This window comes from Lucilia cuprina, chromosome 4, assembly GCF_022045245.1.
Source record: "Lucilia cuprina isolate Lc7/37 chromosome 4, ASM2204524v1, whole genome shotgun sequence".
Taxonomy (NCBI): Eukaryota; Metazoa; Arthropoda; class Insecta; order Diptera; family Calliphoridae; genus Lucilia; species Lucilia cuprina.
In genome coordinates, this window is record NC_060952.1 from 83,336,991 (window position 1) to 83,363,951 (window position 26,961).

General features: G+C 32.7%; 1 protein-coding gene across 1 annotated transcript; it reads right to left on the reverse strand.

Moving 5' to 3' along the window:
* LOC111681072 (afadin) lies at window positions 1–26,961 on the reverse strand. Its single transcript, XM_046948413.1, is given in 15 exon segments — window positions 1–2,467; window positions 5,028–5,175; window positions 5,270–5,419; window positions 11,107–11,225; window positions 13,289–13,536; window positions 13,601–14,125; window positions 14,287–14,752; window positions 15,665–15,862; window positions 16,439–16,695; window positions 18,556–18,610; window positions 19,369–19,472; window positions 19,474–19,491; window positions 26,411–26,575; window positions 26,675–26,862; window positions 26,932–26,961. Coding segments are annotated over 15 exon segments (5,106 nt in total). The 5' UTR covers window positions 26,945–26,961; the 3' UTR covers window positions 1–15.

A 26,961-nucleotide genomic window follows, 5' to 3' on the forward strand; every position in this document is an offset into this window, starting at 1 on the left:
AATAATAGATTTTCCTTATCTACTTACATTTGTATCCTCTCTAATGGTATTCAAATCGCTCGGTGCCATATGCTGTTCCATCGTTACATTATATTCCATATTATTGAATGCACTAGCAACATAATTATTTTCTTCATCATGGAATGATACTCGTTTATTGTCACGCAACAACATCATCGATGATGAGGGACTGGCACTGTTACTGTGTGTAGCAGTCGTTGCTGCTGCATTATACATTTCCATAGTAGAGGAAGAGGGTGATGATTGTAGTGAAGCATTTGCGGAATTCATATTTAATAAATTATTTTGTATATTATTATTGTTATTGTTTAGAAGAATACTTGAGGCAGAGGTTTTCTTCTGTAAATCGGCCGAATTGATAGTGGCTGTCTTGAGAAGACCAATGGAAGAATTGCGTAACTTTTGTTGAGACATAATCAAGTAAGAACTATTACGTTCTGGTGGTGGAGGTGGTGGCACTGTTGCTGAATTGGGTGAATTTTCCGAATTCATATTGTTGTCGTAGGCGTTGTTGTTGGAGCTGTTGGAATTTGTTAAAGAGAGATGATTGATATCACGAGCTAACGATGAAATAGGATGTTCTGTTTGCAAATGTTTGTCATCGGCAAATGAAGTTGATTTTTGAGATTTAGAAGGTGAAGAAGGAGCGGTATTGGAACCGTCATAACGATTATTTTTCAATATGGATTTAGGTTGTATGGTAGAGGTATTGCTATTAGTGGTTACTATGGTTGTGGTAGTAGTAGGTGGTGGCGGTTGTGTCGGTACCGGAGGTGGTATTGCTTCTGCGGCTGAATTTCTATTTGAATTTAAAGGTGATGTTTCGTTGGAATTGTTATTGTTGCCAGGTCGCTGATTGTCCATAAGCGATGCTAGTTTAATTTCGGTTTGTCTAAAATTGGTTACCGGAGTTTGTATGACATTTTGTTGTTGATTTAAACGAAAAACTTCTTGAACATTTTCCTTCTCATAGGAAGGTTCGCTTTCATCTTCTTGCTCTTCCATTTCTTGGGCTCTTCTCTCGAAATCTCTTTCTAGTATAAGAGTTTTTAATTGTTCCTCCTGCTGTGGTGTTCTTTGTGGCAAAGAAGATAGTTCATTAATTTGTTGTTCACGCCACTGGCGAATGTGTTCTCTGCGCATTTCTAAGTCTTTTTCACGTTCTTCTCTTTCCCAAGGATTACCACCATGTATGTTTTTGTGTTGTTGTAAAGCAGCTGCTGAAACTGGCATGTAACCTCCCTTAGGAGGATCTATGGTACTGGCCACATAATTCATACCGGGTGTTATTTGTTGTGTGGCCTTGTATAATGGGTGAGTGGTGGTGGGTGGTAGAGGAGGTTTATCCTCTCCCGGTTGTTGAGTAGGCTGCTGTTGTTGTTGCTGCTGGTATAAATTCGAATTGTTATATGCCTGTTGTTGCTGCTGCTGTAGGGATAATCTATTTTGTTGCATAGGCTTGGGGGCGGTAGGTGGCAATTGTTGTTGTTGTTTAGGTGGTGTTAATTGCTGTTGTTGTTGCATGGCAGGTTTAGGTGGCAGCGTCATAAAATTACCCCGCTGCTGTTCATGCATAAAATTAGGAGAATGTTGAGCACTTTCCATACCACCCTGACCATTAGCTGCTTGTTGTTGTATATATTCAGCACGCATATTTCTTCTAAGAGTTTGTCCCCCAGCCGGCGATTGTTGTTGTTGTTGGTAGCCACCATTTGTTTCCATTAAAGAATTATTAGCCGATTGTGAATACCGGCTGTCATCTGCCATAGAGGAAACATTTTGCATACTTTGACTGGCTGCTATGCTAGAGGGCATTGACATATTATGTTGCTGTAGAGAAGTATTATGTTGCTGTTGTTGCTGCTGCTGCTGTTGTTGTTGATACATGTTGTTAATATTGGGCATTGAAGGAGCCATCATTTGTTGCATGCGCAAACTTTGTTGTGTTTGCATGTCACGTTGGAAATTTTGTGTACTCTTCGAACGATTGCCCAAAGTTAAGCTTTGTTGTTGTTGCTGATACTGTTGCTGCTGCTGCGGTGTCATGTGTTGCAACTGTTGCTGCAGTTGTTGTTGTTGTTGCATACCACTTAAATTTGTTGTACTAGCACTGAAGGCATGACCGTGTTGAGGAAATTGCTGTTGTTGTTGTTGTGGATTTAAATGTTGATGTTGTGTTGTGTTAGTAGCCGGTGTAGCTTGATGCTGATAGTAGGCCGATTGTGGTCGACTTGGTGGCATATTAGATGTATGTGGTGCTGTCATTAATGAATGTTGTGAATGTTGTTGTTGCTGTTGCTGCTGCTGTTGATAAGTGGCCTGTTGTTGCTGGTTTAGATTTGTTGCTTGGTTTGTACCATTTATTGGCGAGAGTATTGGATTTTGTAAATTTTGTTGGGAATTTCCATTGTATGCGTTCATTGCGGAATGTGATGGCATGGGTGGTCTGCAAAAAGATTGCAAGAATTTGTTTAATTAAAATGAAATTAAATGTTTTAATTACACAGTTTATATTTAAATCTGTTTAAAAGATTTTCTTTAGTAACAAGCTTTTGCACATTTTGTATTTTAATTATTTTCAAAATGTTTAAGTTAAAAAATATAGGAAATTGTTAACCGCTGTAGCTTTAAAGGTTTTATTATTTTAAATTGGTTTATAAAGCATTTACTTAAACTGTATACGACTGTGTAATTTTACTTTGTTTTGTTAATTTTGTGCAAATTGTAGTGTTTAAAGTATCATTATTGTAATATTTCGAAAAAAAATTAATGATGTGTTAGATACAATAACAAAAAAAAAAAAAAAAAAAAATTAACAAACATATAACAACGACATAAATCACTTACGTTAGTCATTTCTAAAACTTGTACTTCTTTTTTAATGGGTATAAAACCATAAAGTAATTTTTTTAAATGTATTATAATCCTAAACCGAATGTAAGCAGAATTATTGAAAAATTTAAAGAAAAGTAAAAAGAATAGAATGAAAAAAAGAAAATTAAATAAAAATAATTTAAATCTGTTTAGACTAAAACATCAAATCTCAATAACAAATGAACTGTAAACACTACAAGATGTTAAAAATGTTGAAAAATATGAATATTTGTTAATTATACCCTTCACCTTCGTGAGAAGGGTATATATAAGTTTGTCATTCCGTTTGTAATTTCTATAATATAATTTTAGGACCCTATAAAGTCTATATATTCTGGATCCTTATAGTTAGCGGAGTCGATTAAGCCATGTCCGTCTGTCTGTCCGTCTGTCTGACTGTCGAAAGTTTTAACGTGAGCACCTGCCGTGTCCGCCTTATCTCACGGTGGTCTTTTTCATCCACAGGGTAGACTTGAGAACGGTCTACCATCGCCCCTTTGTCTGCAATGAAGACTCAGGTGGCAATTTTTGCACATTGGCTATGACCGGTACCATGCGCAAGTACTTTGCTGGAGTACTCGAGCTATCTAATCTCTTGCCAAAGTAGTCACGTTGTAAGACAACCACACTACTATGGCTCTGTTGATTCGGCAACAGCACCTAGAGACGTAACCGGTGGACCGAAGCACGATCCATCAATAAGCCTAGACATCGTTCTTACTCACAGTGACACGCTGTGGTAAGTCTGATATGAACAGAGTATACTCTGAACACATCTGGACAAGGAAGGAAAATTAATCGGTATCTCTTGTATATGATATCTTTCATCCATCATCATTCAACCCAGCACACATCTCATTTATTCGACACATTCATAGAGAAAAACATACGACACACTCATTTAGGTATACGGGTGGGGTAAGGCCCGTATACCTCTACATTCATTCTGTATCATATACAATTGACACCAACCCATCTCCAACGCTTAGTCCCACAGTCAGTCCTTTGTGGGGTATCTGTTGATTTTCGGCAACAGCACCGAACTCTTATCCCGAAATATTGACTATTATCATGCATCAGTCTTTTAACCGCCACTTATACTCTTCCCGCGAATTTGGGTTCAACCAACAGCCACTACGTGGATCCCGAAGGAATCTCAACCAACTGACCAGCCAGGACATAGTCCTGAGGGCAACTGGCCACCTGTAGTACCAGATTATGCGGTGCTCTCGTCAGACCTCTGGCAATCTATGCAAGGACTAAGCCAAGCTGTAGACTGAAACACCAATTTTTCAATCCCGGTCAGATTGGAGGTATTGGGCCCTCTTTATACCCCGGGATTGCAATAACACCAAGGCGGAGGTCTTCGCCAAGGTAACATGCCCCCGGGGGGAGATTTCCGTCTGTCTGTCTGTTGAAATCAGTTTTTAGGGATCCCCAGATATCGGCGAGATCCGAATCTTCAATAATTCAGTTAGACATGCTTTCGAGAAGATCGCTATTTAAAATCAGCAAAATCGGTCAATAAATAACGGAGATATGAGCAAAAATCCGACACAACCTCTGAAAATTTCATCAAAAAGTCACATTTTTTTCATGCTTTGTTAAACAAGCAACAACAACACTGTGAATTGGATAAAGATGTACATGTGCGTGTGGAGATGTATTTGGTTTTATTCAGCTGTATATTTATTTTGTATGTTTGCATGCTGTTCTGTTCTCACGAAGGTAAGTGGGTATAACAAGAACAAGGAGATAAAGCAGTAATATGTTGGTAATACAGCTCATATTTGTTTGAGGGTGGTAATACAGTTTGACGTTGGTATTACAGTACAACGGTTAATATTTCTTTCTGCTACAGTTTTTAATTGTTTGTGTGTATGTTATGTGTGACATGTGTGCAGAGATACAAAATAAATAAAAACTGTTTTTTAAAACATACTTGGTGAAGGGTATATAAGATTCGGCACAGCCGAATATAGAAATATTACTTGTTTTTGTTTAGCTTTGAAGTGTATTTTTAAATACATATCAATAGGATTTATAATATGTTTACGAATATTTTAGGCATGAAATTTAAATGTTAAACTTTGTATTGATATAACTTAAAATTAACTTAATCAACGACTTACCTTTCGCTTAAAATGGGTTGTGATTGATTTTGATTACGATAAACACTTAAATTTTGATAGAAACCTTGTTCGTTGTTATTATTGTTATTTAGATTAGGATTCGTATTGGCCAAACTATGAGTACTGCGTGATTTTGAATTGGCCATGGCTGGAAATTGAAAATAAAAAAATGCAAATTTGTTAAAGAAAATATTTAACCAAAATACAAACAAATAGTTTAGAACTTAAAAGAGAAAACTTACAAATAGTACCACTGCCTGTATGATGATGTAGTGCTGGTACAGATTTACTATTGGGTAAATGATTATTTGTTAATAGAGGACCACCACTCATACTCTTATTACTATCAGTTCCCATACGTGTTAGATCACGTTCAGACATGCGACGATTACCTGCGTTTTTCAGGATGTAATTTTGTTGGATTTCGGTTTAAATTTTAATTTAAGAAAATATCATGTCACAACGTATTATTGGTAGTTTTGTTTGGTGATAGTTTTTTTTGGGGCGCAAAGTGTTGTTATTTTTTTTTTTGGTGAATTGCATGTGAAAATTTTTAATAAAAAGAATGAAAAAAAAAATTGTTATTAAAGTTAAGTGAGTGCAAAAATGTTTAGATATATGTTATAAATATTTAATAAAATTTATACAAATATATTTAAAAATTAAGTGCTTAAAATAACTAAAAAAAAATATTCTTTAAAAATAAATGTAAAAAAGTTAAAACATAATATGTTAAAAATGCAATATTTTTAATACTGTAGATTTAATTTATTCTATTCGATAGTCTAGTCTATAATCCAATCTATGGTCCAGTTTATAATCTACTCTATAGTTTAGTTTACAGTTTAGCCCATAGTCAAGTCTAAAGTCTAGTCCATAATCTAGTCAATAGTCTAGTCTAAAATCCAGTTTATAATCTACCTTATAGTCTAGTTTATAATCTAGTCTATAGTCTATAGTCTAGTCTAATATACTCTAATATATGGTCTAATCGATAGCACAGTCTATAGACCAATCTATGGTATAGTCCATTTTCTAGCCTATAGTCTAGTCGACAGTCCAGTCTATGGGCTACACTATAATATAGTCTATAGTCTGGGGTATAGTGTCTGGTTTGTAGTCTAGTCCATAGTTTAGTCTATAGTCTAGTCTATAGTCCAGTCTATAGTCTTGTCTAGTCCATAGCCTAATCGATAGCCTAGTTTATAGTCTAGTCTGTAGACCAGTCTGTAGTCTAGTCTATAGTCTAGTCAATAGTCAAGGCAATATTCTGATCTACAGCATAATTTATAGTATAGTCTATTGCCTAGTCTGTTGTCTGGTCTATTGTCTAGTCTATAGTCTAGTTAATATTTCAGTCTATGGTCTAATTTGTCGTCCAGTCTAGAGTCTAAATTCTAGTCTAATCTATAGTATTGTCTATAGTTTAGTCTATAGTCTAGTCTATAGTCTATAGACTACTCGAAGGTATAGTTTATAGTCTAGTCTATTGTCTAGTCTATAGACTACTCGAAGGTCTAGTTTATAGTCTAGTTTATGGTCTAGTCTATAGTCTAGTCTATTGTCTAGCCTAGTCTATATTCTAGTCTATAGTCTAGTCTATAGTCTAGTCTATTGTCTAGTCTATAGTCTAGTCTATAGTCTTGTCTATAGTCTAGTCTATAGTCTAGTCTATAGTCTAGTCTATAGTCTAGTCTATAGTGTAGTCTATAGTCTTATTTTAGTCTTATTTTAGTCTAGTCTATAGTCTAGTCTATAGTCTAGTCTACAGTCTAGTCTATAGACTAGTCTATAGTCTAGTCTATAGACTAGTCTATAGTCTAGTCTATAGTCTAGTATATAGTCTAGTCTATAGTCTAGTCTATAGTCTAGTCTATAGTCTAGTCTATAGTCTAGTCTATAGTCTAGTCTATAGTCTAGTCTATAGTCTAGTCTATAGACTAGTCTATAGTCTAGTCTATAGTTTAGTAAATAGACTAGTCTATCGTCTGGTCTATAGTCTAGTCTATAGTGTAGCCTATAGTCTAGTCTATAGTCTAGTCTATAGTCTAGTCTATAGTCTAGTCTATACACTAGTCTATCGTCTGGTCTATAGTCTAGTCTATAGTCTAGTCTATAGTCTAGTCTATAGTCTAGTCTATATTCTATTCTATAGTCTAGTCTATAGTCTAGTCTATAGTCTAGTCTATAGTCTAGTCTATAGCTTAGTCTATAGTCTAGTCTATAGTCTAGTCTATAGTCTAGTCGATAGTCTAGCCTATAGTCTAGTCAATAGTTTATAGTCTGGTCTATGGTTTAGTCTATAGTCTGGTCTATAGTCCAGTCTAGTCTATAGTCTAGTTTATAGTCTAGTCTATACTCTAGTCTATAGTCAAGTTTATAGTCAAGTTTATAGGCTAGTCTATAGTCTAATCTGTCTATTCTATAATCTAGTCTATAGTCTATTCTATAGTCTAGGCTATAGTCTAGTCTATAGCCTAGGCTATAGTTTATTCTATAGTCTAGTTTATAATATAGTATATAGTCTAGTCTACATTCTTGTCTGTAGTCTAGTCTAGAGTCTAGTCTATAGTCTATTCTATGGTGTTGTTTATAGCCTAGTCTATAGTCTAGTCAATAGTAGTCTGTAGTCTAGTCAGTAGTGTACTCTAGTCTTAAGTAGTTTATAGTTATAGCGTACTCTATAGTCTAGTTTATAGCTTGTCTTCATCCAGTTCTTTGAAATGGAATGTAATAAAAAACAACAACATTGAAAAATAGTAAAAAGTAAAAAAACAACATTAACTTATTTTCAAAAATACAACATCAAGAGAACAAATTAATATAAAAAGCTGTTAATTATAAAAAAGCAAGCATTTTTTCCAAAAAACAACCTCTTAATTATGAGAGCAATATCAACTTGTTTTATTTGCATCAAGCTTAAGTTCGAATTTAGTAACATCATCATCATTATCATCAGCAATATCATCCTCATCATAATCTATATTATCATCATCTGTGTCATTATCCTTAATCACATCATCATTATAATCATTATGATTTTCGAATTCCAAACAACAATGAGGACATGTTGAAGAACATAAATTTGTTGAATTTGATGTAGTGGAGGAGGATGCTGTTGTTGTTGTCGTTGTAGTCAGAGAATCACTAGAGGCTAAAGATAATAATATTTTACAACTGGGTAGGGTGGTTGTATTAAAGGGTTTATAATTGTTATCTTCCAAACATTGTTGATGCTGTTGCTGCTGCTGCTTACGTTTTATACTGCGTACAGTTTTAGTTTTTGAGCTTAATTTTAAGGTACCAGTACGTTGTAAGGCTTTGGCTGCATTAGGAATAGTAGTTGGCTGTTGCATATGATTACAGGCGGATGAGGAAGTGGAGCAGGTGTTAAGGGTAGTATTGTGTAGATGACATTTACAACAGTTATGGGTTTTTATACAGTTAGTTTTAGGTGTTGCTTGTTGTTGTAGGAGTGTGCTGCAGGTTTCCAAGCTACAACAGTTTTGAGTTTCAAAACATGGACAGGGATCACAGTTAACATTTAATTTAGTGCTTAAAGACAATTTACAAGTAGGAGGTGGTGATGGTGGTGGTAGTAGTAGTGGTGTTGTTGAGGAAGTTTCAATTACAGAATTTGTACATTGTTTAAGGTAATTGTCATTATCGCTAATGACAACATTATTGTTATTAATGTTGCTACAATTATTATTAATATTATTATTAAGATTTGTTTTAAAACTAATTCGTTGTTGGGTTCCAATATTAGATGATTGTTGCGGTTGTTGTGTGTCTTGTTCTTTAGAGGTTTTTAAATTAATATCAAAATCTCTTCCCTCCAAACCAAAAATACTCCATTCTTTAAGTTGTTTCAAAATATCTGTTTGTTCGGGTTTAGTTAGACGAGGTTTTTTAGTTTTTGACATTTTGCTGTCTAACAAATCAGAAGTAGATTTACTGAGTATTTTTTGATTTTGAAATGGCTGTAATTTAAAATCTTTATTTTTGGCAAAAAAGTCAGCCATTTCTTTGACTTTACCCTCGCCCCAAGATTTTGAAAATTCTGGTAATTCATCTGTAGTTTCATCACATAAGAGATTATTTTGCGATAATGATTTGGGTTTTTGTAAGCTAATAGGAACATATTCGTTTGGTATTGATTGTAGGGGATTTAAACTTGTTTTACGTTCGTTAAGTTTTGAAAATATATTTACATTTTGTGTTTTTACAAAAGAATGGTGCATTTGCGTTGTTGTTGGCGGCATCTGCTGTTTATTAAATTCACGTTTAATTTGAGAATGATTAAAAAACCTGTTTTGCTGTGGCTGGTATTTGTAGATCTGCTGTGTGTTCGATATGCCACTACCCGAAGTTGATCTCATGCTATTTAGTTCTCTTCTAGGTTTTATGGTGACATCCCTAAAACGTTGCGTTAATAGAGGCATTCGTTCTATAGACTCCGAGGAGGAACGTTGTGAATTTGAATTACTACCCCCAGAATCGGCTTCAGTTGATATAGTCGGTATACTGCCCGAAGTGGAACGATAGGAATTCAATTCTCTTCTTATTTTCTGTATCAAAGACATTTTGCCTTGTTTATCTAGTGAAGTGTTAGAGTCATGTTTTAAAGATTCATTTGAATTGTGATTAGATGGGGAGGAGGAGTTGTTGGTGTTGTTACAGTATTTACTTAAAGCATCATGTGTATGAAATTTGCGATTTTTTAATATTTCACCGCAGGATTCTTTACTCGACATATCCTCCAGATCAAAACTAACCGTTTTACGTTGGGTATTTAAATTTAACGGTTTTTTATTACCTATAATGCCGCGATTCAATTGCGGGAATGGTTCAGAAGGTACATAAGGTTTCTCCTCTTCGGTAGGAGAACCATCATCGATAAAGGGTATTTCCTCTTTATTAGACACCGAAGCTATACCCTCCTCATTGAGCGGTTGATGAACTTCGGTGTAGACAAAATTCGTAAATGATTCTTGGGAATTTGTCTTATTAGCACTCGATTGTTCACCCGGTTCCATATACTCTTCTATATATATCGAAGGTGGTGGAGTTTGTGTTATATTTGTATTGCTAGCACTTCTCGTTCTTTGTCGAAGCGGACTAAATTGTTCCATGGCTGGTGGCTGTTGTATTGGCATCTCCTGCATCCCGGTTTGAAACATCATGCCACCACCTTGAGGATTTGTCAGATTATGTGTGCTCAACGAAACCTCTTTACTCATATTATACAAACTACTAGCAGAACGTGCTATAGGTCTAGTATCACGATATCTTGGATCTATAGGTATTTGATAACCCATTAGACATCTCTCTTCGAGTAGAGAAGAAGCTGATAACCGTCGTACAGGCGGTGAGGAAGATGTTGTGGTATACATGCCCGCATACGATTGACGACGACTACGATTTAAACTATCATCGGATATGGAGTTATAATAGCGACTATTTGTATTATGAGAACTGTGTCTTCGTTGTTGATGATGCAAATTTTGCGGAAATTGTAGGGTGTTTTTATCTTCTTTTTTTGTATTAATTTTAAAGTTATGGTTATGTATTTAAGTTAAAATTGTTATTAATGGCAGCATGTAGGAAGGAGTATGATAAATTTTATATTTAGTTTAACTAATTAGCATTAAGGTATACTTTTAAATCTAAGTAAATTTGTACGTGTTTAAATTAATGATGTTGTAGCTAAGTGTATGTGTAAATTAAAGATATGTTTAGTGTTTAGTTTAATTTAAGACTTACAAGAAGTTTTAAGAAAATTTAAATCTCAACGAACTCTTTTGAATAGATTGGAATTAAAGTTTTTAAAAGATGACTGATAACCGAAAGTTTGATTATAAAGTTTAGTGAAATATCAAGGAGTTTTTAAAAATGCATTATTTAAGCATCGAATATGCTTTTATTGTTGAAAACTGGCTCTAAGAAGTTACTAGTATAAAATATTGTATGTATTTGTATCGTTAATTTCATCACCGATCTTTTAAATTTTCTTTCAACTCCTCGCATTAACTTAAAATATATAATAAACTATTGTTTTGTAAAATAATTTACATACCACGTTGTATAACAGGACTGGGTTGTTGTAATAAAGTGGCCAGTCCATGATAGATTGCACCTTGCTTAGCTACTTCCAAGGTAACAACAGGTCCTGTGCGTACCAAATAATCGGCAGCTCTAAAAAATGTAAAAAGAAAATCGTATTTAAAGGTTAAAATTGAACTAAACTAGAAATGAAGTAGAACTGAACTAGAACTGAACTAGAACTGAACTAGAACTGAACTAGAACTGAACTAGAACTGAACTACAACTGAACTAGAACTGAACTAGAACTGAACTAAAACTGAACTAGAAATGAAATAGAACTGAACTAGAACTGAAATAGAACTGAACTAGAACTGAACTAGAACTGAACTAGAACTGAACTAGAACTGAACTAGAACTGAACTAGAACTGAACTAGAACTGAACTAGAACTGAACTAGAACTGAACTAGAACTGAACTAGAACTGAACTAGAACTGAACTAGAACTGAACTAGAACTGAACTAGAACTGAACTAGAACTGAACTAGAACTGAACTAGAACTGAACTAGAACTGAACTAGAACTGAACTAGAACTGAACTAGAACTGAACTAGAACTGAACTAGAACTGAACTAGAACTGAACTAGAACTGAACTAGAACTGAACTAGAACTGAACTAGAACTGAACTAGAACTGAACTAGAACTGAACTAGAACTGAACTAGAACTGAACTAGAACTGAACTAGACTAGAACTACTGAACTAGAACTGAACTAGAACTGAACTAGAACTGAACTAGAACTGAACTAGAACTGAACTAGAACTGAACTAGAACTAGAACTGAACTAGAACTAGAACTGAACTAAATCTGAACTAGAACTGAACTAGAACTGAACTAGAACTGAACTAGAACTGAACTAGAACTGAACTAGAACTGAACTAGAACTGAACTAGAACTGAACTAGAACTGAACTAGAACTGAACTAGAACTGAACTAGAACTGAACTAGAACTGAACTAGAACTGAACTAGAACTGAACTAGAACTGAACTAGAACTGAACTAGAACTGAACTAGAACTGAACTAGAACTGAACTAGAACTGAACTAGAACTGAACTAGAACTGAACTAGAACTGAACTAGAACTGAACTAGAACTGAACTAGAACTGAACTAGAACTGAACTAGAACTGAACTAGAACTGAACTAGAACTGAACTAGAACTGAACTAGAACTGAACTAGAACTGAACTAGAACTGAACTAGAACTGAACTAGAACTGAACTAGAACTTGAACTGAACTAGAACTGAACTAGAACTGAACTAGAACTGAACTAGAACTGAACTAGAACTGAACTAGAACTGAACTAGAACTGAACTAGAACTGAACTAGAACTGAACTAGAACTGAACTAGAACTGAACTAGAACTGAACTAGAACTGAACTAGAACTGAACTAGAACTGAACTAGAACTGAACTAGAACTGAACTAGAACTGAACTAGAACTGAACTAGAACTGAACTAGAACTGAACTAGAACTGAACTAGAACTGAACTAGAACTGAACTAGAACTGAACTAGAACTGAACTAGAACTGAACTAGAACTGAACTAGAACTGAACTAGAACTGAACTAGAACTAGAACTGAACTAGAACTGAACTAGAACTGAACTAGAACTGAACTAGAACTGAACTAGAACTGAACTAGAACTGAACTAGAACTGAACTAGAACTGAACTAGAACTGAACTAGAACTGAACTAGAACTGAACTAGAACTGAACTAGAACTGAACTAGAACTGAACTAGAACTGAACTAGAACTGAAAAACTGAAAAGAACTGAACTAGAACTGAACTAGAACTGAACTAGAACTGAACTAGAACTGAACTAGAACTGAACTAGAACTGAACTAGAACTGAACTAGAACTGAACTAGAACTGAACTAGAACTGAACTAGAACTGAACTAGAACTGAACTAGAACTGAACTAGAACTGAACTAGAACTGAACTAGAACTGAACTAGAACTGAACTAGAACTGAACTAGAACTGAACTAGAACTGAACTAGAACTGAACTAGAACTGAACTAGAACTGTACTAGAACTGAACTAGAACTAGAACTGAACTAGAACTGAACTAGAACTGAACTAAACTAGAACTAGAACTAGAACTGAACTAGCTCTGAACTAGAACTGAACTAAAACTGAAACTGAAAATACAAACCTTTCTTGTGTTATGCCTATTAAGCTTTGACCATCGACACGTAATAGCTGATCGCCAGCCTGTAAGCGTCCATCGGCATCGGCTGCACCACCCGGTACTACACTTTTAATATAAATACCCAAACGTTCTTGGCCAGCACCTTTAGCCGCCACTATCGATAAACCCATGCCATTGGAATTCTTATGCAGTTTAATAACTTGTACTTCAGGTTGGGGTAGTTTATTGGACATAGCACTTGAAGAACGGGCCTAGTTATGATAAATAATATAAAAAAATATAAAAAACAAACTTTAAAATGCAACAAAGACTCACATTAAACTGATGCATATACACCGTCCATAGACCAATCGAGGTGGGTTGGGCAGCCAAACGGCACATACCCTGTTGCTGTAGGGGATTGATAAAATCAACCAAACCCGAAGGTATACCACGCACGACATCACAACTGAAGCCATCATCGGGTAAAAGTAGAGCCAAGTGTAATTCCGGTGATTCTTCTAAGCGTACTTCGCGTCCATCAGCTCGTGTTAGTTCGTCGGCTACCGATTCAGCCATACGTATGGCGGTATCCACTAGATTACGTGGTATCTTCTCTTGTTGTAGTAAAGCGGCCATTTGCAAAGAGTTCAAACGGAAACAAGAGCAAGCCAGCTGTTGAATTTCTTCCACAGATGTTTTGGGTGCCTGTAGAAATTGGGCACACTGATTTATTTTAGCCAGATGACAATCGGCTGCTAATTCTAAGCCCTGACGTTCGGCCCACAATTCTAGGAGTTGTAAACGTTCGGTCATAACTTTACCCCATTCGGCGGTACACATATGAGAGTTGGCCACAATCTGGATAAAAAAAAATAATATTTATTGTAATGTCTTACAAATATAAAACTAAATCAAATTATCGTTAACGTTTATCTTTGCTATATATTAAAGAAAACAACTAGAAAATTACAAATAAAAATAAAAAACCCAAAAATTGATCACAAACTTTTCTTGCTCACCGTATTAAAACATATAACATTAATATAATGAAATAATTGCGAAAATAATTGTATGGTTAAGGCAGCATTCACACGACATCTTCTCAACAATGCCATAGCCGAACCCAAAACAGTCAACACGAGACCAGCGGCCGAATCATGATCTATAGTTTCCGATAGAAATTGATTCAATGTTTGCGACAGCTCAACTCTAAAACAATTTACTAAATTACGAAATGCGGTCTGTACACTTTCCGCCAACACCTCTTGTGCCTGCACCGAAAATGCACTAATGTGACGATCTGATTTTAGGAAATGTAAAAATTCCGAAGAATTTGCCATCCAAAAGGCTAGAATACGTGGATCGGCATATTGTTCTTGAACAACGTTGTAAATAAGATTAGCAACATGATGTAAGAATATGGTTAGTTTGTGAGCACGCTCTGTCGGCTGAAGCTCTGGACGGTAGTGTGTTGAAGCACGATATCTAAAAGGAGAAAGAGAGATTTTTATTTTTAAGAAATATACATACACTTACGTACATAAATCTGTAATTTTATTAAGACCTTTAAGACATCTTATCTAAACTCTTAAAAACTCCGAAAGTTATAATTTGGAATACTTGTACTTATTTTTTGCATTTATAATTATTCCTATTTATCGAAAGAAAACATTCACGCGCAAAAGGCATGATTCTCTTTTTATTCCAAACTAATTCTCTCAAATACGGCTCGTGGGCCATTTTCCTATTTAAACTGTAATCACGAAGAACTTTTAAGTCTAATGAAGTTCATTTGGTACTTCCATGAAAAGCAGAAATAGATAGATAGATAGATAGATAGATAGATAGATAGATAGATAGATAGATAGATAGATAGATAGATAGATAGATAGATAGATAGATAGATAGATAGATAGATAGATAGATAGATAGATAGATAGATAGATAGATAGATAGATAGATAGATAGATAGATAGATAGATAGATAGATAGATAGATAGATAGATAGATAGATAGATAGATAGATAGGTAGAAAGATAGATAGATAGATAGATAGATAGATAGATAGATAGATAGATAGATAGATAGATAGATAGATAGATAGATAGATAGATAGATAGATAGATAGATAGATAGATGGATAGATAGATTATTCATAGATCGTATAAACCTTTTCCATGAACCTTTAGCTTTAATTAAAATGTAACAACCAACGATGAATTTTTGAATTGGTGTTATAATTATAGCCAAGTTCGGAATTGACAATATAAAAATAGTATTTAATTGTTTGTTAATTTTTACAACATTTAAGCAGCTTAAGGCTTTTGCATAACTTTTGATTAACATTAAAAAAAGGGAAAACATGCTAAAAAAAAAATAAAAAAAATTAACCCTTACCTGGCACATAAATATAATGAATATACAGGAGCTAATTTAAAATGTGGAGCATTTACATCCAATTCACTTATAATATGTCTTAGAAATAATTCCTGATGTGTTTCAGGAAATTCTAAAACTGCAGGCAGAATTGGTTCTTGACCTTGTGGTTCGATATGGGCAGCAGCTGAGATCGAAGATGAAGGCATTTTAGGAGATCTATAGATAAAAATAACAAAATATATAAATTATTTATGATGATAAATTAAGTTATGTTTTAATAATTTTTAAAAAGGGACTAAAATTTTACAAGACAACACACACAAAATTATAAAAAATTATTAAAAAAAATTCATTATACAATCTTAATGAAATGATTTATTAAAAATAATAATTAGCAACAATTTACAAACGAAAAAAGTGAGTTTGTTTTTAAATTATGACTTAGTTTTTATTTTCAAATGTGTTGTGTGTAAAGTAGTGAATGCTGTAAGGAGATCTTGTTAAGAAATAAAAGAGAAATTTAGATATTATTAAAATTTTTGATAATTATTAAGTCAAATTGGTTGATTTAGCAGCCTTATTTTAAAAACGATTAAAAAAATGTATTTACAATATTATTTTAACTTTGGAAAACTTTTAAAATTATACTTAATTTAAGGACAAACTTGCAATTTCACCACGATTGCACATGGTGAACTCAAATATTCTTAAAATTGTTTATAAACAAGGCTGCGGTATAAATAATTTATATTTTTTTGAATACAATTTTTAATTTTAATCTTTTATATTTACCTTTCTTGACTATTTGAACCTCCTGATTTTAAACTGGATATTGATTTCGTCTCATTCTCTAGATTACCTTCTAAACTTTGTGTATCTGCTGCATTGCCTCCTCCACCTGCGGTGCCACCACTACCACTTTGAAAATTTCCACCTAATGTTGTATTGGTATGATTATTATGTTCAGAACCATTTGAACGTAATTTACCATCAATTTCCGTTTGATCCGCTGGATTACTGTTATGAGGATCGTATTCACTTTTGTGGGTCTGTGGAAAAGGAAAGTGGAAGGACATACAAATTAAAAAAAAAATATGTTAATTTTAATGCTAATGAAGAGAAATTTAATTTCAAATCTAAAATGATCATTTAGGACTGATTGCTCTGAAGTCCTGTAGAGTAACCTAATTTTCGAATATACTATGATCAGTGAGAACTGCTATCAGACGGCTAAACTGAGATCTGTGAAGTCACAGCAGAAAGACCGATCTAATAGCATTCAGTCTTTGAGATAAGGATCTAGTGATCGGACAAGAATGCTAAGTGATTAACATATTTTCAAACTATACTATAAACTATATTATAGACTAGTCTATAGTCTAGTCTGTAGTTAAGTCTATAGTCTAGTCTATAGTCTAGACCAAAATCTAGTCTATAGTTTAGTCTATAATCTAGTCTATAGTCTAGTCTATAGTCTAGTCTATAGTCTAGTCTATAGTCTAGTCTATAGTCTAGTCTATAGTCTAGTCTATAGTCTAGTCTATAGTCTAGTCTATAGTCTAGTCTATAGTCTAGTCTATAGTCTAGTCTATAGTCTAGTCTAGTCTAGTCTATAGTCTAGTCTATAGTCTAGTCTATAGTCTAGTCTATAGTCTAGTCTATAGTCTAGTCTATAGTCTAGTCTATAGTCTAGTCTATAGTCTAGTCTATAGTCTAGTCTATAGTCTAGTCTATAGTCTAGTCTATAGTCTAGTCTATAGTCTAGTCTATAGTCTAGTCTATAGTCTAGTCTATAGTCTAGTCTATAGTCTAGTCTATAGTCTAGTCTATAGTCTAGTCTATAGTCTAGTCTATAGTCTAGTCTATAGTCTAGTCTATAGTCTAGTGTATAGTCTAGTCTATAGTCTAGTCTATAGTCTAGTCTATAGTCTAGTCTATAGTCTAGTCTAGTCTATAGTCTAGTCTATAGACTAGTCTATAGTCTAGTCTATAATATAGTCTATAGTCTAGTCTATACTCTAGTCTATAGTCTAGTCTATACTCTAGTCTATAGTCTAGTCTATACTCTAGTCTATACTCTAGTCTATAGTCTAGTCTATAGTCTAGTCTATAGTCTAGTCTATAGTCTAGTCTATAGTCTAGTCTATAGTCTAGTCTATAGTCTAGTCTATAGTCTAGTCTATAGTCTAGTCTATAGTCTAGTCTATAGTCTAGTCTATAGTCTAGTCTATAGTCTAGTCTATAGTCTAGTCTATAGTCTAGTCTATAGTCTAGTCTATAGTCTAGTCTATAGTCTAGCCTATAGTCTAGTCTATAGTCTAGTCTATAGTCTAGTCTATAGTCTAGTCTATAGTCTAGTCTATAGTCTAGTCTATAGTCTAGTCTATAGTCTAGTCTATAGTCTAGTCTATAGTCTAGTCTATAGTCTAGTCTATAGTCTAGTCTATAGTCTAGTCTGTAGTCTAGTCTAAGTCTAGTCTATAGTCTAGTCTATAGTCTAGTCTATAGTCTAGTCTATAGTCTAGTCTATAGTCTAGTCTATAGTCTAGTCTATAGTCTAGTCTATAGTCTAGTCTATAGTCTAGTCTATAGTCTAGTCTATAGTCTAGTCTATAGTCTAGTCTATAGTCTAGTCTATAGTCTAGTCTATAGTCTAGTCTATAGTCTAGTCTATAGTCTAGTCTATAGTCTAGTCTATAGTCTAGTCTATAGTCTAGTCTATAGTCTAGTCTATAGTCAAGTCTACAGTCTAGTCTATAGTCTAGTCTATAGTCTAGTGTAGTCTATAGTCTAGAATATAGTATAGTCTATTGTCTAGTCTATAGTCTAGTCTACAGTCTAGTCTATAGCCTATTCTATAGTTTACTCTATAGATAAAATCGTAAAAAAAAAAAATTCTAAAAACTTACCGAACTTAAGGCTCCATCCTCATCATTCCATGAACCGGGTGAAGTTGGTGAACGACTGTATTGGTATTTAAAATATTCAGCAAGTTGTTGTTGTAGTTTTTTTTTGGTTTTCAGAAACAACATTTTGAAACCAATACGTAGAATTTGTTGTTTTGTTGTTTACATGTGTGTGTGAGTTTTGTAGTGAGTTTGTGTTTAATTTTTATTTCAATTCCGGGGAGGTTTTATGTGGGTAAGTGTATGTTTGTTTATGTAGTTATTTGGTTTATATGTGTATATATATGTTTTAGGTTGGTTTATGTGTTGTCGTATGAGGTGCAGTTTTTTTTTATCATTTTTTTCAATATTTTTAAAAAATTTATTAACAAAACAAATAAACAACATAAAAATGTTTTGGATTTTTTTATGCAACAGAAAAATACAACATAAAATGAAAAGAATGTTAAAAAAATATGAATGAGTAAATAAATTAATAAGAATAACACAAGCATAAATGGTAATTGAAAACATAAACAATTGTAAGAAAAAAAAGCTTTAAAAAATTGGAATATTTTCTTTTTAAAATTACAATTTAAAGCTCAAGAGTGTTAAAAAATTTTTTTTGACAAATTTATAATTTCCACAATTTTTTAAGCTTTTTTTTTATAAATTTTCTTTAAATTTATTATATATAAATTACAACATAGAATTTTATAAAAAAAAATTATATGAAACAAAAAGAATTTTGTTATCAAGCAAAACATTTAGATTTTTACACAAAATTGCTCATACAAATCAAAACTTAGATTTGATTCTAAAATATACAACACTTACCTTTCAGAGAGGCACGCTGAATCCAATTGTGACTGTGACAAGGCCAAATTATAACGGCCATCAGTTGGTGAATCGACAAAGCGATATGATGCCACACGACCAAAACATAACAACCGAACCGTTCTATATAAAAGAAACATAAATAAAAAATTAAGTTTAACTTTTAAATAATTATATAATTTAATTGAAAATTTTAATATTAATTACATTATTTAATTAAAATTTAAATTCTGGGGTGAAGAAAAAAAAAACAGAACCAAATTTAAACGACCGCAATTTATTGAAAACTGTTTTTTATATTTGAATGTGGAACACACACGTCTAACATTGACTAATTTTAAAAATCAACTAAAAACAAGGGCGTCTGCTCTAATAAACGCCTTCATCTCGTCATTCTTTTCAGAATATTTTAAATTCACATTTATTTTGTTGTTCTTTTGTTGTTGTTGCTGGTAATTTTATTTATTATTTGGTTTTGGGAGAGCAATACTTAAAATTTGTAAATTAAAAGTGAAATATTCCAATGGGCAAACGGTGGTTGCAGTGTTACACTATTATTGGCGGTTTATTTGGGGGACAAATGAATTATAATAATATCAGACTAAGATTCCTCCATAACAAAAGGAATACATATAGAAATGAACTAGAACTTCATTAGAATTGAACTAGAACTGAACAAGAACTGAACTAGAACTGAACTAGAACTGAACTAGAACTGAACTAGAATTGAACTAAAACTGAACTAGAACTGAACTAGAACTAAACTAGAATTGATCTAGAACTGAAGTAGAACTGAAGTAGAACTGAACTAGAACTTAACTAGAACTAAACTAGAATGGACTAGATCTGAACTAGAACTGAACTATAACTGAAATAGAACTGAACTAGAACTGAAATAGAACTGTACTAGAACTGAACTAGAACTGAACTAGAACTGAACTAGAACTGAACGAGAACTGAACTAGAACTGAACTAGAACTGAAATAGAACTAAACTAGAACTGAACTAGAACTGAACTAGAACTGAACTAGAACTGAACTAGAACTGAACTAGAACTGAACTAGAACTGAACTAGAACTGAACTAGAACTGAACTAGAACTGAACTAGAACTGAACTAGAACTGAACTAGAACTGAACTAGAACTGAACTAGAACTGAACTAGAACTGAACTAGAACTGAACTAGAACTGAACTAGAACTGAACTAGAACTGAACTAGAACTGAACTAGAACTGAACTAGAACTGAACTAGAACTGAACTAGAACTGAACTAGAACTGAACTAGAACTGAACTAGAACTGAACTAGAACTGAACTAGAACTGAACTAGAACTGAACTAGAACTGAACTAGAACTGAACTAGAACTGAACTAGAACTGAACTAGAACTGAACTAGAACTGAACTAGAACTGAACTAGAACTGAACTAGAACTGAACTAGAACTGAACTAGAACTGAACTAGAACTGAACTAGAAATGAACTAGAAATGAACTAGAACTGAACTAGAACTGAACTAGAACTGAACTAGAACTGAACTAGAACTGAACTAGAACTGAACTAGAACTAGAACTGAACTAGAACTAGAACTGAACTAGAACTGAACTAGAACTAATCTAGAACTGATCTAAAACTGATCTAAAACTGAACTAAAACAGAACTGGAACTGAACTAGAACTGAACTAGAACTGAACTAGAACTGAACTAGAACTGAACTAGAACTGAACTAGAACTGAACTAGAACTGAACTAGAACTGAACTAGAACTGAACTAGAACTGAACTAGAACTGAACTAGAACTGAACTAGAACTGAACTAGAACTGAACTAGAACTGAAGTAGAACTGAAATAAAACTGAACTAGAACTGAACTAGAAATGAACTAGAACTGAACTAGAACTGAACTAGAACTGAACTAGAACTGAACTAGAACTGAACTAGAACTGAACTAGAACTGAACTGGAACTGAACTAGAACTGATCTAGAACTGAACTAGAACGGAACTAGAACTGAACTAGAACTGAACTAGAACTGAACTAGAACTGAACTAGAACTGAACTAGAACTGAACTAGAACTGAACTAGAACTGAACTAGAACTGAACTAGAACTGAACTAGAACTGAACTAGAACTGAACTAGAACTGAACTAGAACTGAACTAGAACTGAACTAGAACTGAACTAGAACTGAACTAAAACTGAACTAGAACTAATCTAGAACTGATCTAAAACTGAACTAAAACAGAACTGGAACTGAATTAAAACTATGCTAGAACGTAAAACGGAACGGAATGAAAATTAATCTAGAATTTGACTTGAACTGAAAAAAAAATTCTTTCAAATTGTTGCAAACATCATAGAGGATCAATAATACCTAAACTTTCACTATAAATTTCATACAAACACAAACGCATATAGATGACATTCTATAAATTGGTTAGTCGACTTTGTTTTTTTGTTTTTAATTTAAATTTTGTGAATACATTCCACTTTTTACGTTACTCTACATGATTATGTTCTACTGTAAGCGAATGTGTCATTCGACGGTAAGTGGTGATGGTGGGACAAGATTTAAAATTTATACATTTCAATGTTTGCGGCTTGGAACATGAAAACATTTTAACTAATTTGCTGATTTTTTGAAACGTGTTTTTTTTACATTTTCCTATTATACGCCCCTAAATGTCAAACTTTTTTGTTTTCATCTAATTAATTTGTTCATAAAATAGTTGTTCAGTTTTCTAAAATCACACACTCATAATTACTTAAATTTACTTTACACAATTGAATGTTCGTCTAAAAAGTTTAACAGCAAATTGTTTATTTAATTGTATTACTCATTTGCATAATTTTCAAATAAAATATATTTAATAATGAAATTGCACGCATTATTGAAAATGGAACAATTTTGATTTATATTACGCAAAAATTACGTTTAAATATTTTATTTTTCATTTTTGTCTTGTGTTTTATTGCCGCAAAGATCGATGAACCGCAACAATTTATGGCAAAATGTAAACAAGAAATATTAAATTATGCCAAATTTGTAATAATTTGTTTTATTTTGGTGGAAAAATATTACATAGAGTGAATTGTTTATAATACATTGGAACGGATATTATGGGAAAATATTTATTTGCAAACAATTAACATTTTGTGTTACAAACAAAAGGCGGAGACAGAGACAAAAATGGCAAATAGTTTTTTGAATATTTTCTAATTTCCGCTGGAGTTTTTTTCATTTAATCAGATAGGTCATTATAAATTGTGATTATATAACTGAAACAAAACTATAATTGAACTAGAACTGAACTAAAACTAGAACTGAACTCGAACTGAACTAATACTGAACTAACAAAGCCAGAACTGAACTAGAACTGAACTAGAACTAAACTAATACTGAACTAACAGAGCTAGAACTGAACTAGAACTGAACTAGAACTGAACTAGAACTAAACTAGAACTGAACTAGAACTGAACTAGAACTGAACCAGAACTGAACTAGAACTGAACTAGAACTAACTAGAACTGAACTAGAACTGAACTAGAACTAGAACTGAACTAGAACTTAACTAGAACTGAACTAGAACTAAACTAGAACTGAACTAGAGCAGAACTAGAACTGAACTAGAACTGAACTAGAACTGAACTAGAACTGAACTAGAACTGAACTAGAACTGAACTAGAACTGAACTAGAACTGAACTAGAACTGAACTGGAACTGAACTAGAACTGAACTAGAACTGAACTAGAACTGAACTGAACTAGAACTGAAATAGAACTGAACTGAACTAGAACTGAACTGAACTAGAACTGAACTAGAACTGGCTACAAACTAAACTGAAGTAATTTTTTAAAGACCCCACAGAAAATTTTCAGAGTACTCGGAATTGTAACCATTTTTTTTTTAATTTTTTATGTCGACATAAAAAATTAAAAAAAATATTTTTGAAACAAAAACAAGTCATTAATGAAAAAATTACGAGATACTACGATACAACCGTACAACACTGATTGTGCATGGGACAATTGTATTTAAATTTAAAAAGTCCTTGATGTGTTGGTACTTAAATTTTAATTAATGTTTTTGTTAAAGGACACTACTTCAATTGACTTAAAGTAGTTATGAATGTGTCCTTTTAATTAAACTACCATAAAATAAAATATTTTTTATCAATTAAACTAATCATCATAGTTAAATACGAAATGTCAATACAATAATCTAAAATTTTGTGTTATTCCACTTAAATAGATAAATTGGCATGAGTAACTCCGGATCTATAAAAAAAGATTAAATAATTCATAGTCAAACGTATAAACAAATCACATGACTTAACGTTTTATATAATAAAATATTCATCTTCTATCTCTTCCAGACCATTATTATTAAAGTAATTATTCATCAAACAATGTATTGTATATATACTACATGCATACATCCGACTTTAAATGTCAAAACCATTAGAATTCGAAATTGTCAAGAGATAAACACAAAAAAAGGAAATTAATGCGAGATAGCATAAGTTTATTACAGACATTCATACGTAAGAACTTCTGTGAAGGTTAGATATTGAATTGACCACCAACAATTTGGTCGTTACAAACAAATAAATATTGCACACATTTTATAGGCGTTGGGACACATCAAAAGACAGAAAGAAGTTTGTTATTTTATAACCACTATTGAAATATGTTGATTTTATCATTCCTTTAGAAATGTGCGTCCTTATTAAATTCTGAGACTATCTACGAAAGTTTAGTCTAAAGGCTCGTATACAATAAAGTCTGTAGTCTGTTCTACTGTCGAGTCTTTAAACTATAGTCTAGTCTATGGTATAGTCTAAAGTCTAGTCTATAGTCTAGTATATCGTCTAAACTATAGTCTAGTCTGTAGTCTAGTATATAGTCTGGAATATAGCCTAGTCTAGTCTATAATATAGTATATAGTCTGGAATATAGCCTAATCTATAGTCAAGGCTACAGTCTAGTCTGTAGTCTAATATTTAGTGTAGTATATAGTCTAGTATATACTCTAGTTTATAGTCTTGTATATAGTCTAGTCTATAGTGTAGTCTATAGTCGAGTCTAAAGTCTAGTCTATAGTCCAGTTTATTTTATAATCAATAGTCTGGTCTATAGTGTAGTCTATGGTCTAATATATAGTCTTGTCTATAGCCTAGTCTATAGTCTATAATCTAGTCTATAGTCTAGTATATAGTCTAGTTTGTAGTCTAGTCTATAGTCTTGTCTATAGTCTAGTATATAGTCTAAAATCTAGTCTATATTCTAGTATATAGTCTTTTCTATGGTCTAGTTTATAGTGTAGTCTACAGTCTAGTTTATAGTCCAGTCTATAGTCCAGCTTATAGTCTAGTCTATAGTGTAGTCTATAGTCGAGTCTATAGTCGAGCCTATAGTCTAGTCTATGGTCTAATGTATAGTCTTGTCTATAGTCTAGTCTATAGTCTATAATCTAGTCTATAGTCTTGTCTATAGTCTAAAATCTAGTCTATATTCTAGTATATAGTCTTGTCTATAGTCTAGTATATAGTATAGTTTATAGTCTAGTCTATAGTCTAGTCTATACTCTAGTTTAGTCTATAGTCTAGTCTATACTCTAGTTTAGCCTATAGCCTAGTCTATAGTCTAGTCTATAGTCTAGTGTATAGTCCAGTCCATAGTCTAGTCTATACTCTAGTCTATACTCTAGTCTATAGTTTGGTCTATAGTTTAGTCTATAGTTTTGTCTATAGTCTAGTCTATAGTCTAGTCTATAGTTTAGTCCATAGTCTAGACTATATAGTCTAGTCCATAGTCCAGTCTTTAGTCTAGCCTAAAGTCTATTCTATAGTCCTATCTATAATCTTGTCTAGTCTGTTGTCTAGTCTATAGCCTAGTATATAGTCTTGTTTTTAGTCTAGTTTATAGTAGAGCCTGTAGTCTAGTCTATAGTCTAGTCTACATTATTTTCTATAGTCTAGTATATAGTTTAGTCTGTAGTGTAGTATATACCTCAGTCTTTTGACTATTTCATAATCTAGTCTAGTCTATAGTGTAGTCTATCGTTTATAGTCTAGTCTACAGTATAGTCTATAGTCTAGTCATGTCAATGGTCTAGTCTATAATCTTGTATAGAGTTTAATCTATAGACTAGTATATAGTGTAGTCTATATTCTAGTCTTTATTCTATAATCTAGTCAAAAAACTGGTACATAGTTAAGTCTCTAGTCTAGTTTAGATTATAGATTAGACTAGATTATAGTCTAGTATATAGTTTAGTTTATAGTCATGTCTAGTATTTAGTATTTAGTCAAATCTTTACTCCATTCCATAGTCCATTCTATACTACAATTTAGTTCAGAAGTAATGAAGAAATCCTGTGACCAGATACGGTTCAATACTATAGAAAAGTATATATTGGTTTCTAGATTTTATTAATATTTGTTGGCGGGTTTCAGGTAGCTAATTTATATATAAAGTAAGCGAATGTGTAGACATTCATAAATAACTAGCTCTGTATGAATGTGAAAAAATATTTACATAAAATACCTCATTATATTGGTCCCATATGTTGGCATTTTATGATTGTTCCTAATAATTCAATATAAACAAATTTCTTATAGATATTTATAAAAAAACAATTCTAAGCGGTATAAAACATTTACAAATCCATTAAACACAATTTTGAGATAATATTTCTTAAGAATTCCAAAAAAAAGTTTTTTATTCTACAATAAAATTTTTTATGAAGCAAAATTGCCTATTTAACACCTCCTTCCAGTCATTGGTGTTCTGGCTTTACGTGTCTACATATTTTGTGGACTTGCATTATTAATATGTAAATTTTCTTTTTCTGGGAAATGATGTAATACATTTACTATTTACACATGGAATTACAAGAATTTTCCTACACATAAAACATATTTACATAGATACACTTTCGTATGTCTAAATAAATACACACGCAATATATTTGTACAGTTATATGTACATATATATAAACACTAGAAAATAATTGGACATTTTTATGATAACGCTGACATTTACTCACATGCAAAATAGTTGGCTGCGTTATGTGATGACCATTAACAAAGGTCAAGGCATCCGTGTGTAGAGGTGTTACGGTACATACACCTTCAACTAATGATATTAAGCAATGACGGGGCTGTATGGATGGTCCGAATAATTGTAGGCAATTTGTATTGGCTGAACCGACCTAAGTAAACGGATTTAAGGAAAAATTTTAAAAGAAATAAATATTTTATAAGAATAATTTGTAATATAATAAAGTGTTGACATAATAATCGTTAAATACCTCTATAGGATCATTTCCCAATTTAATACGTCTACCACCATCACCGCTATGTGTTACTTCCACTAACATTGGTCCCTCACGATCTTGTGATATATTATTGGTCCCATTGGCAGCACCCAAAGGTTTTTTCTTACGTCTACGCGGCTGTGAATCAGCTGGACGTCTTCTCACGTGAAACATGATTGAACCTAAAAGTTAAAATAAAAAATAATTAAATAATTTAACAAAATTTTTTTAATTTTATTAAATTTATTTACGAGTTAAATTCATTTTCTTTTGCAAAATTT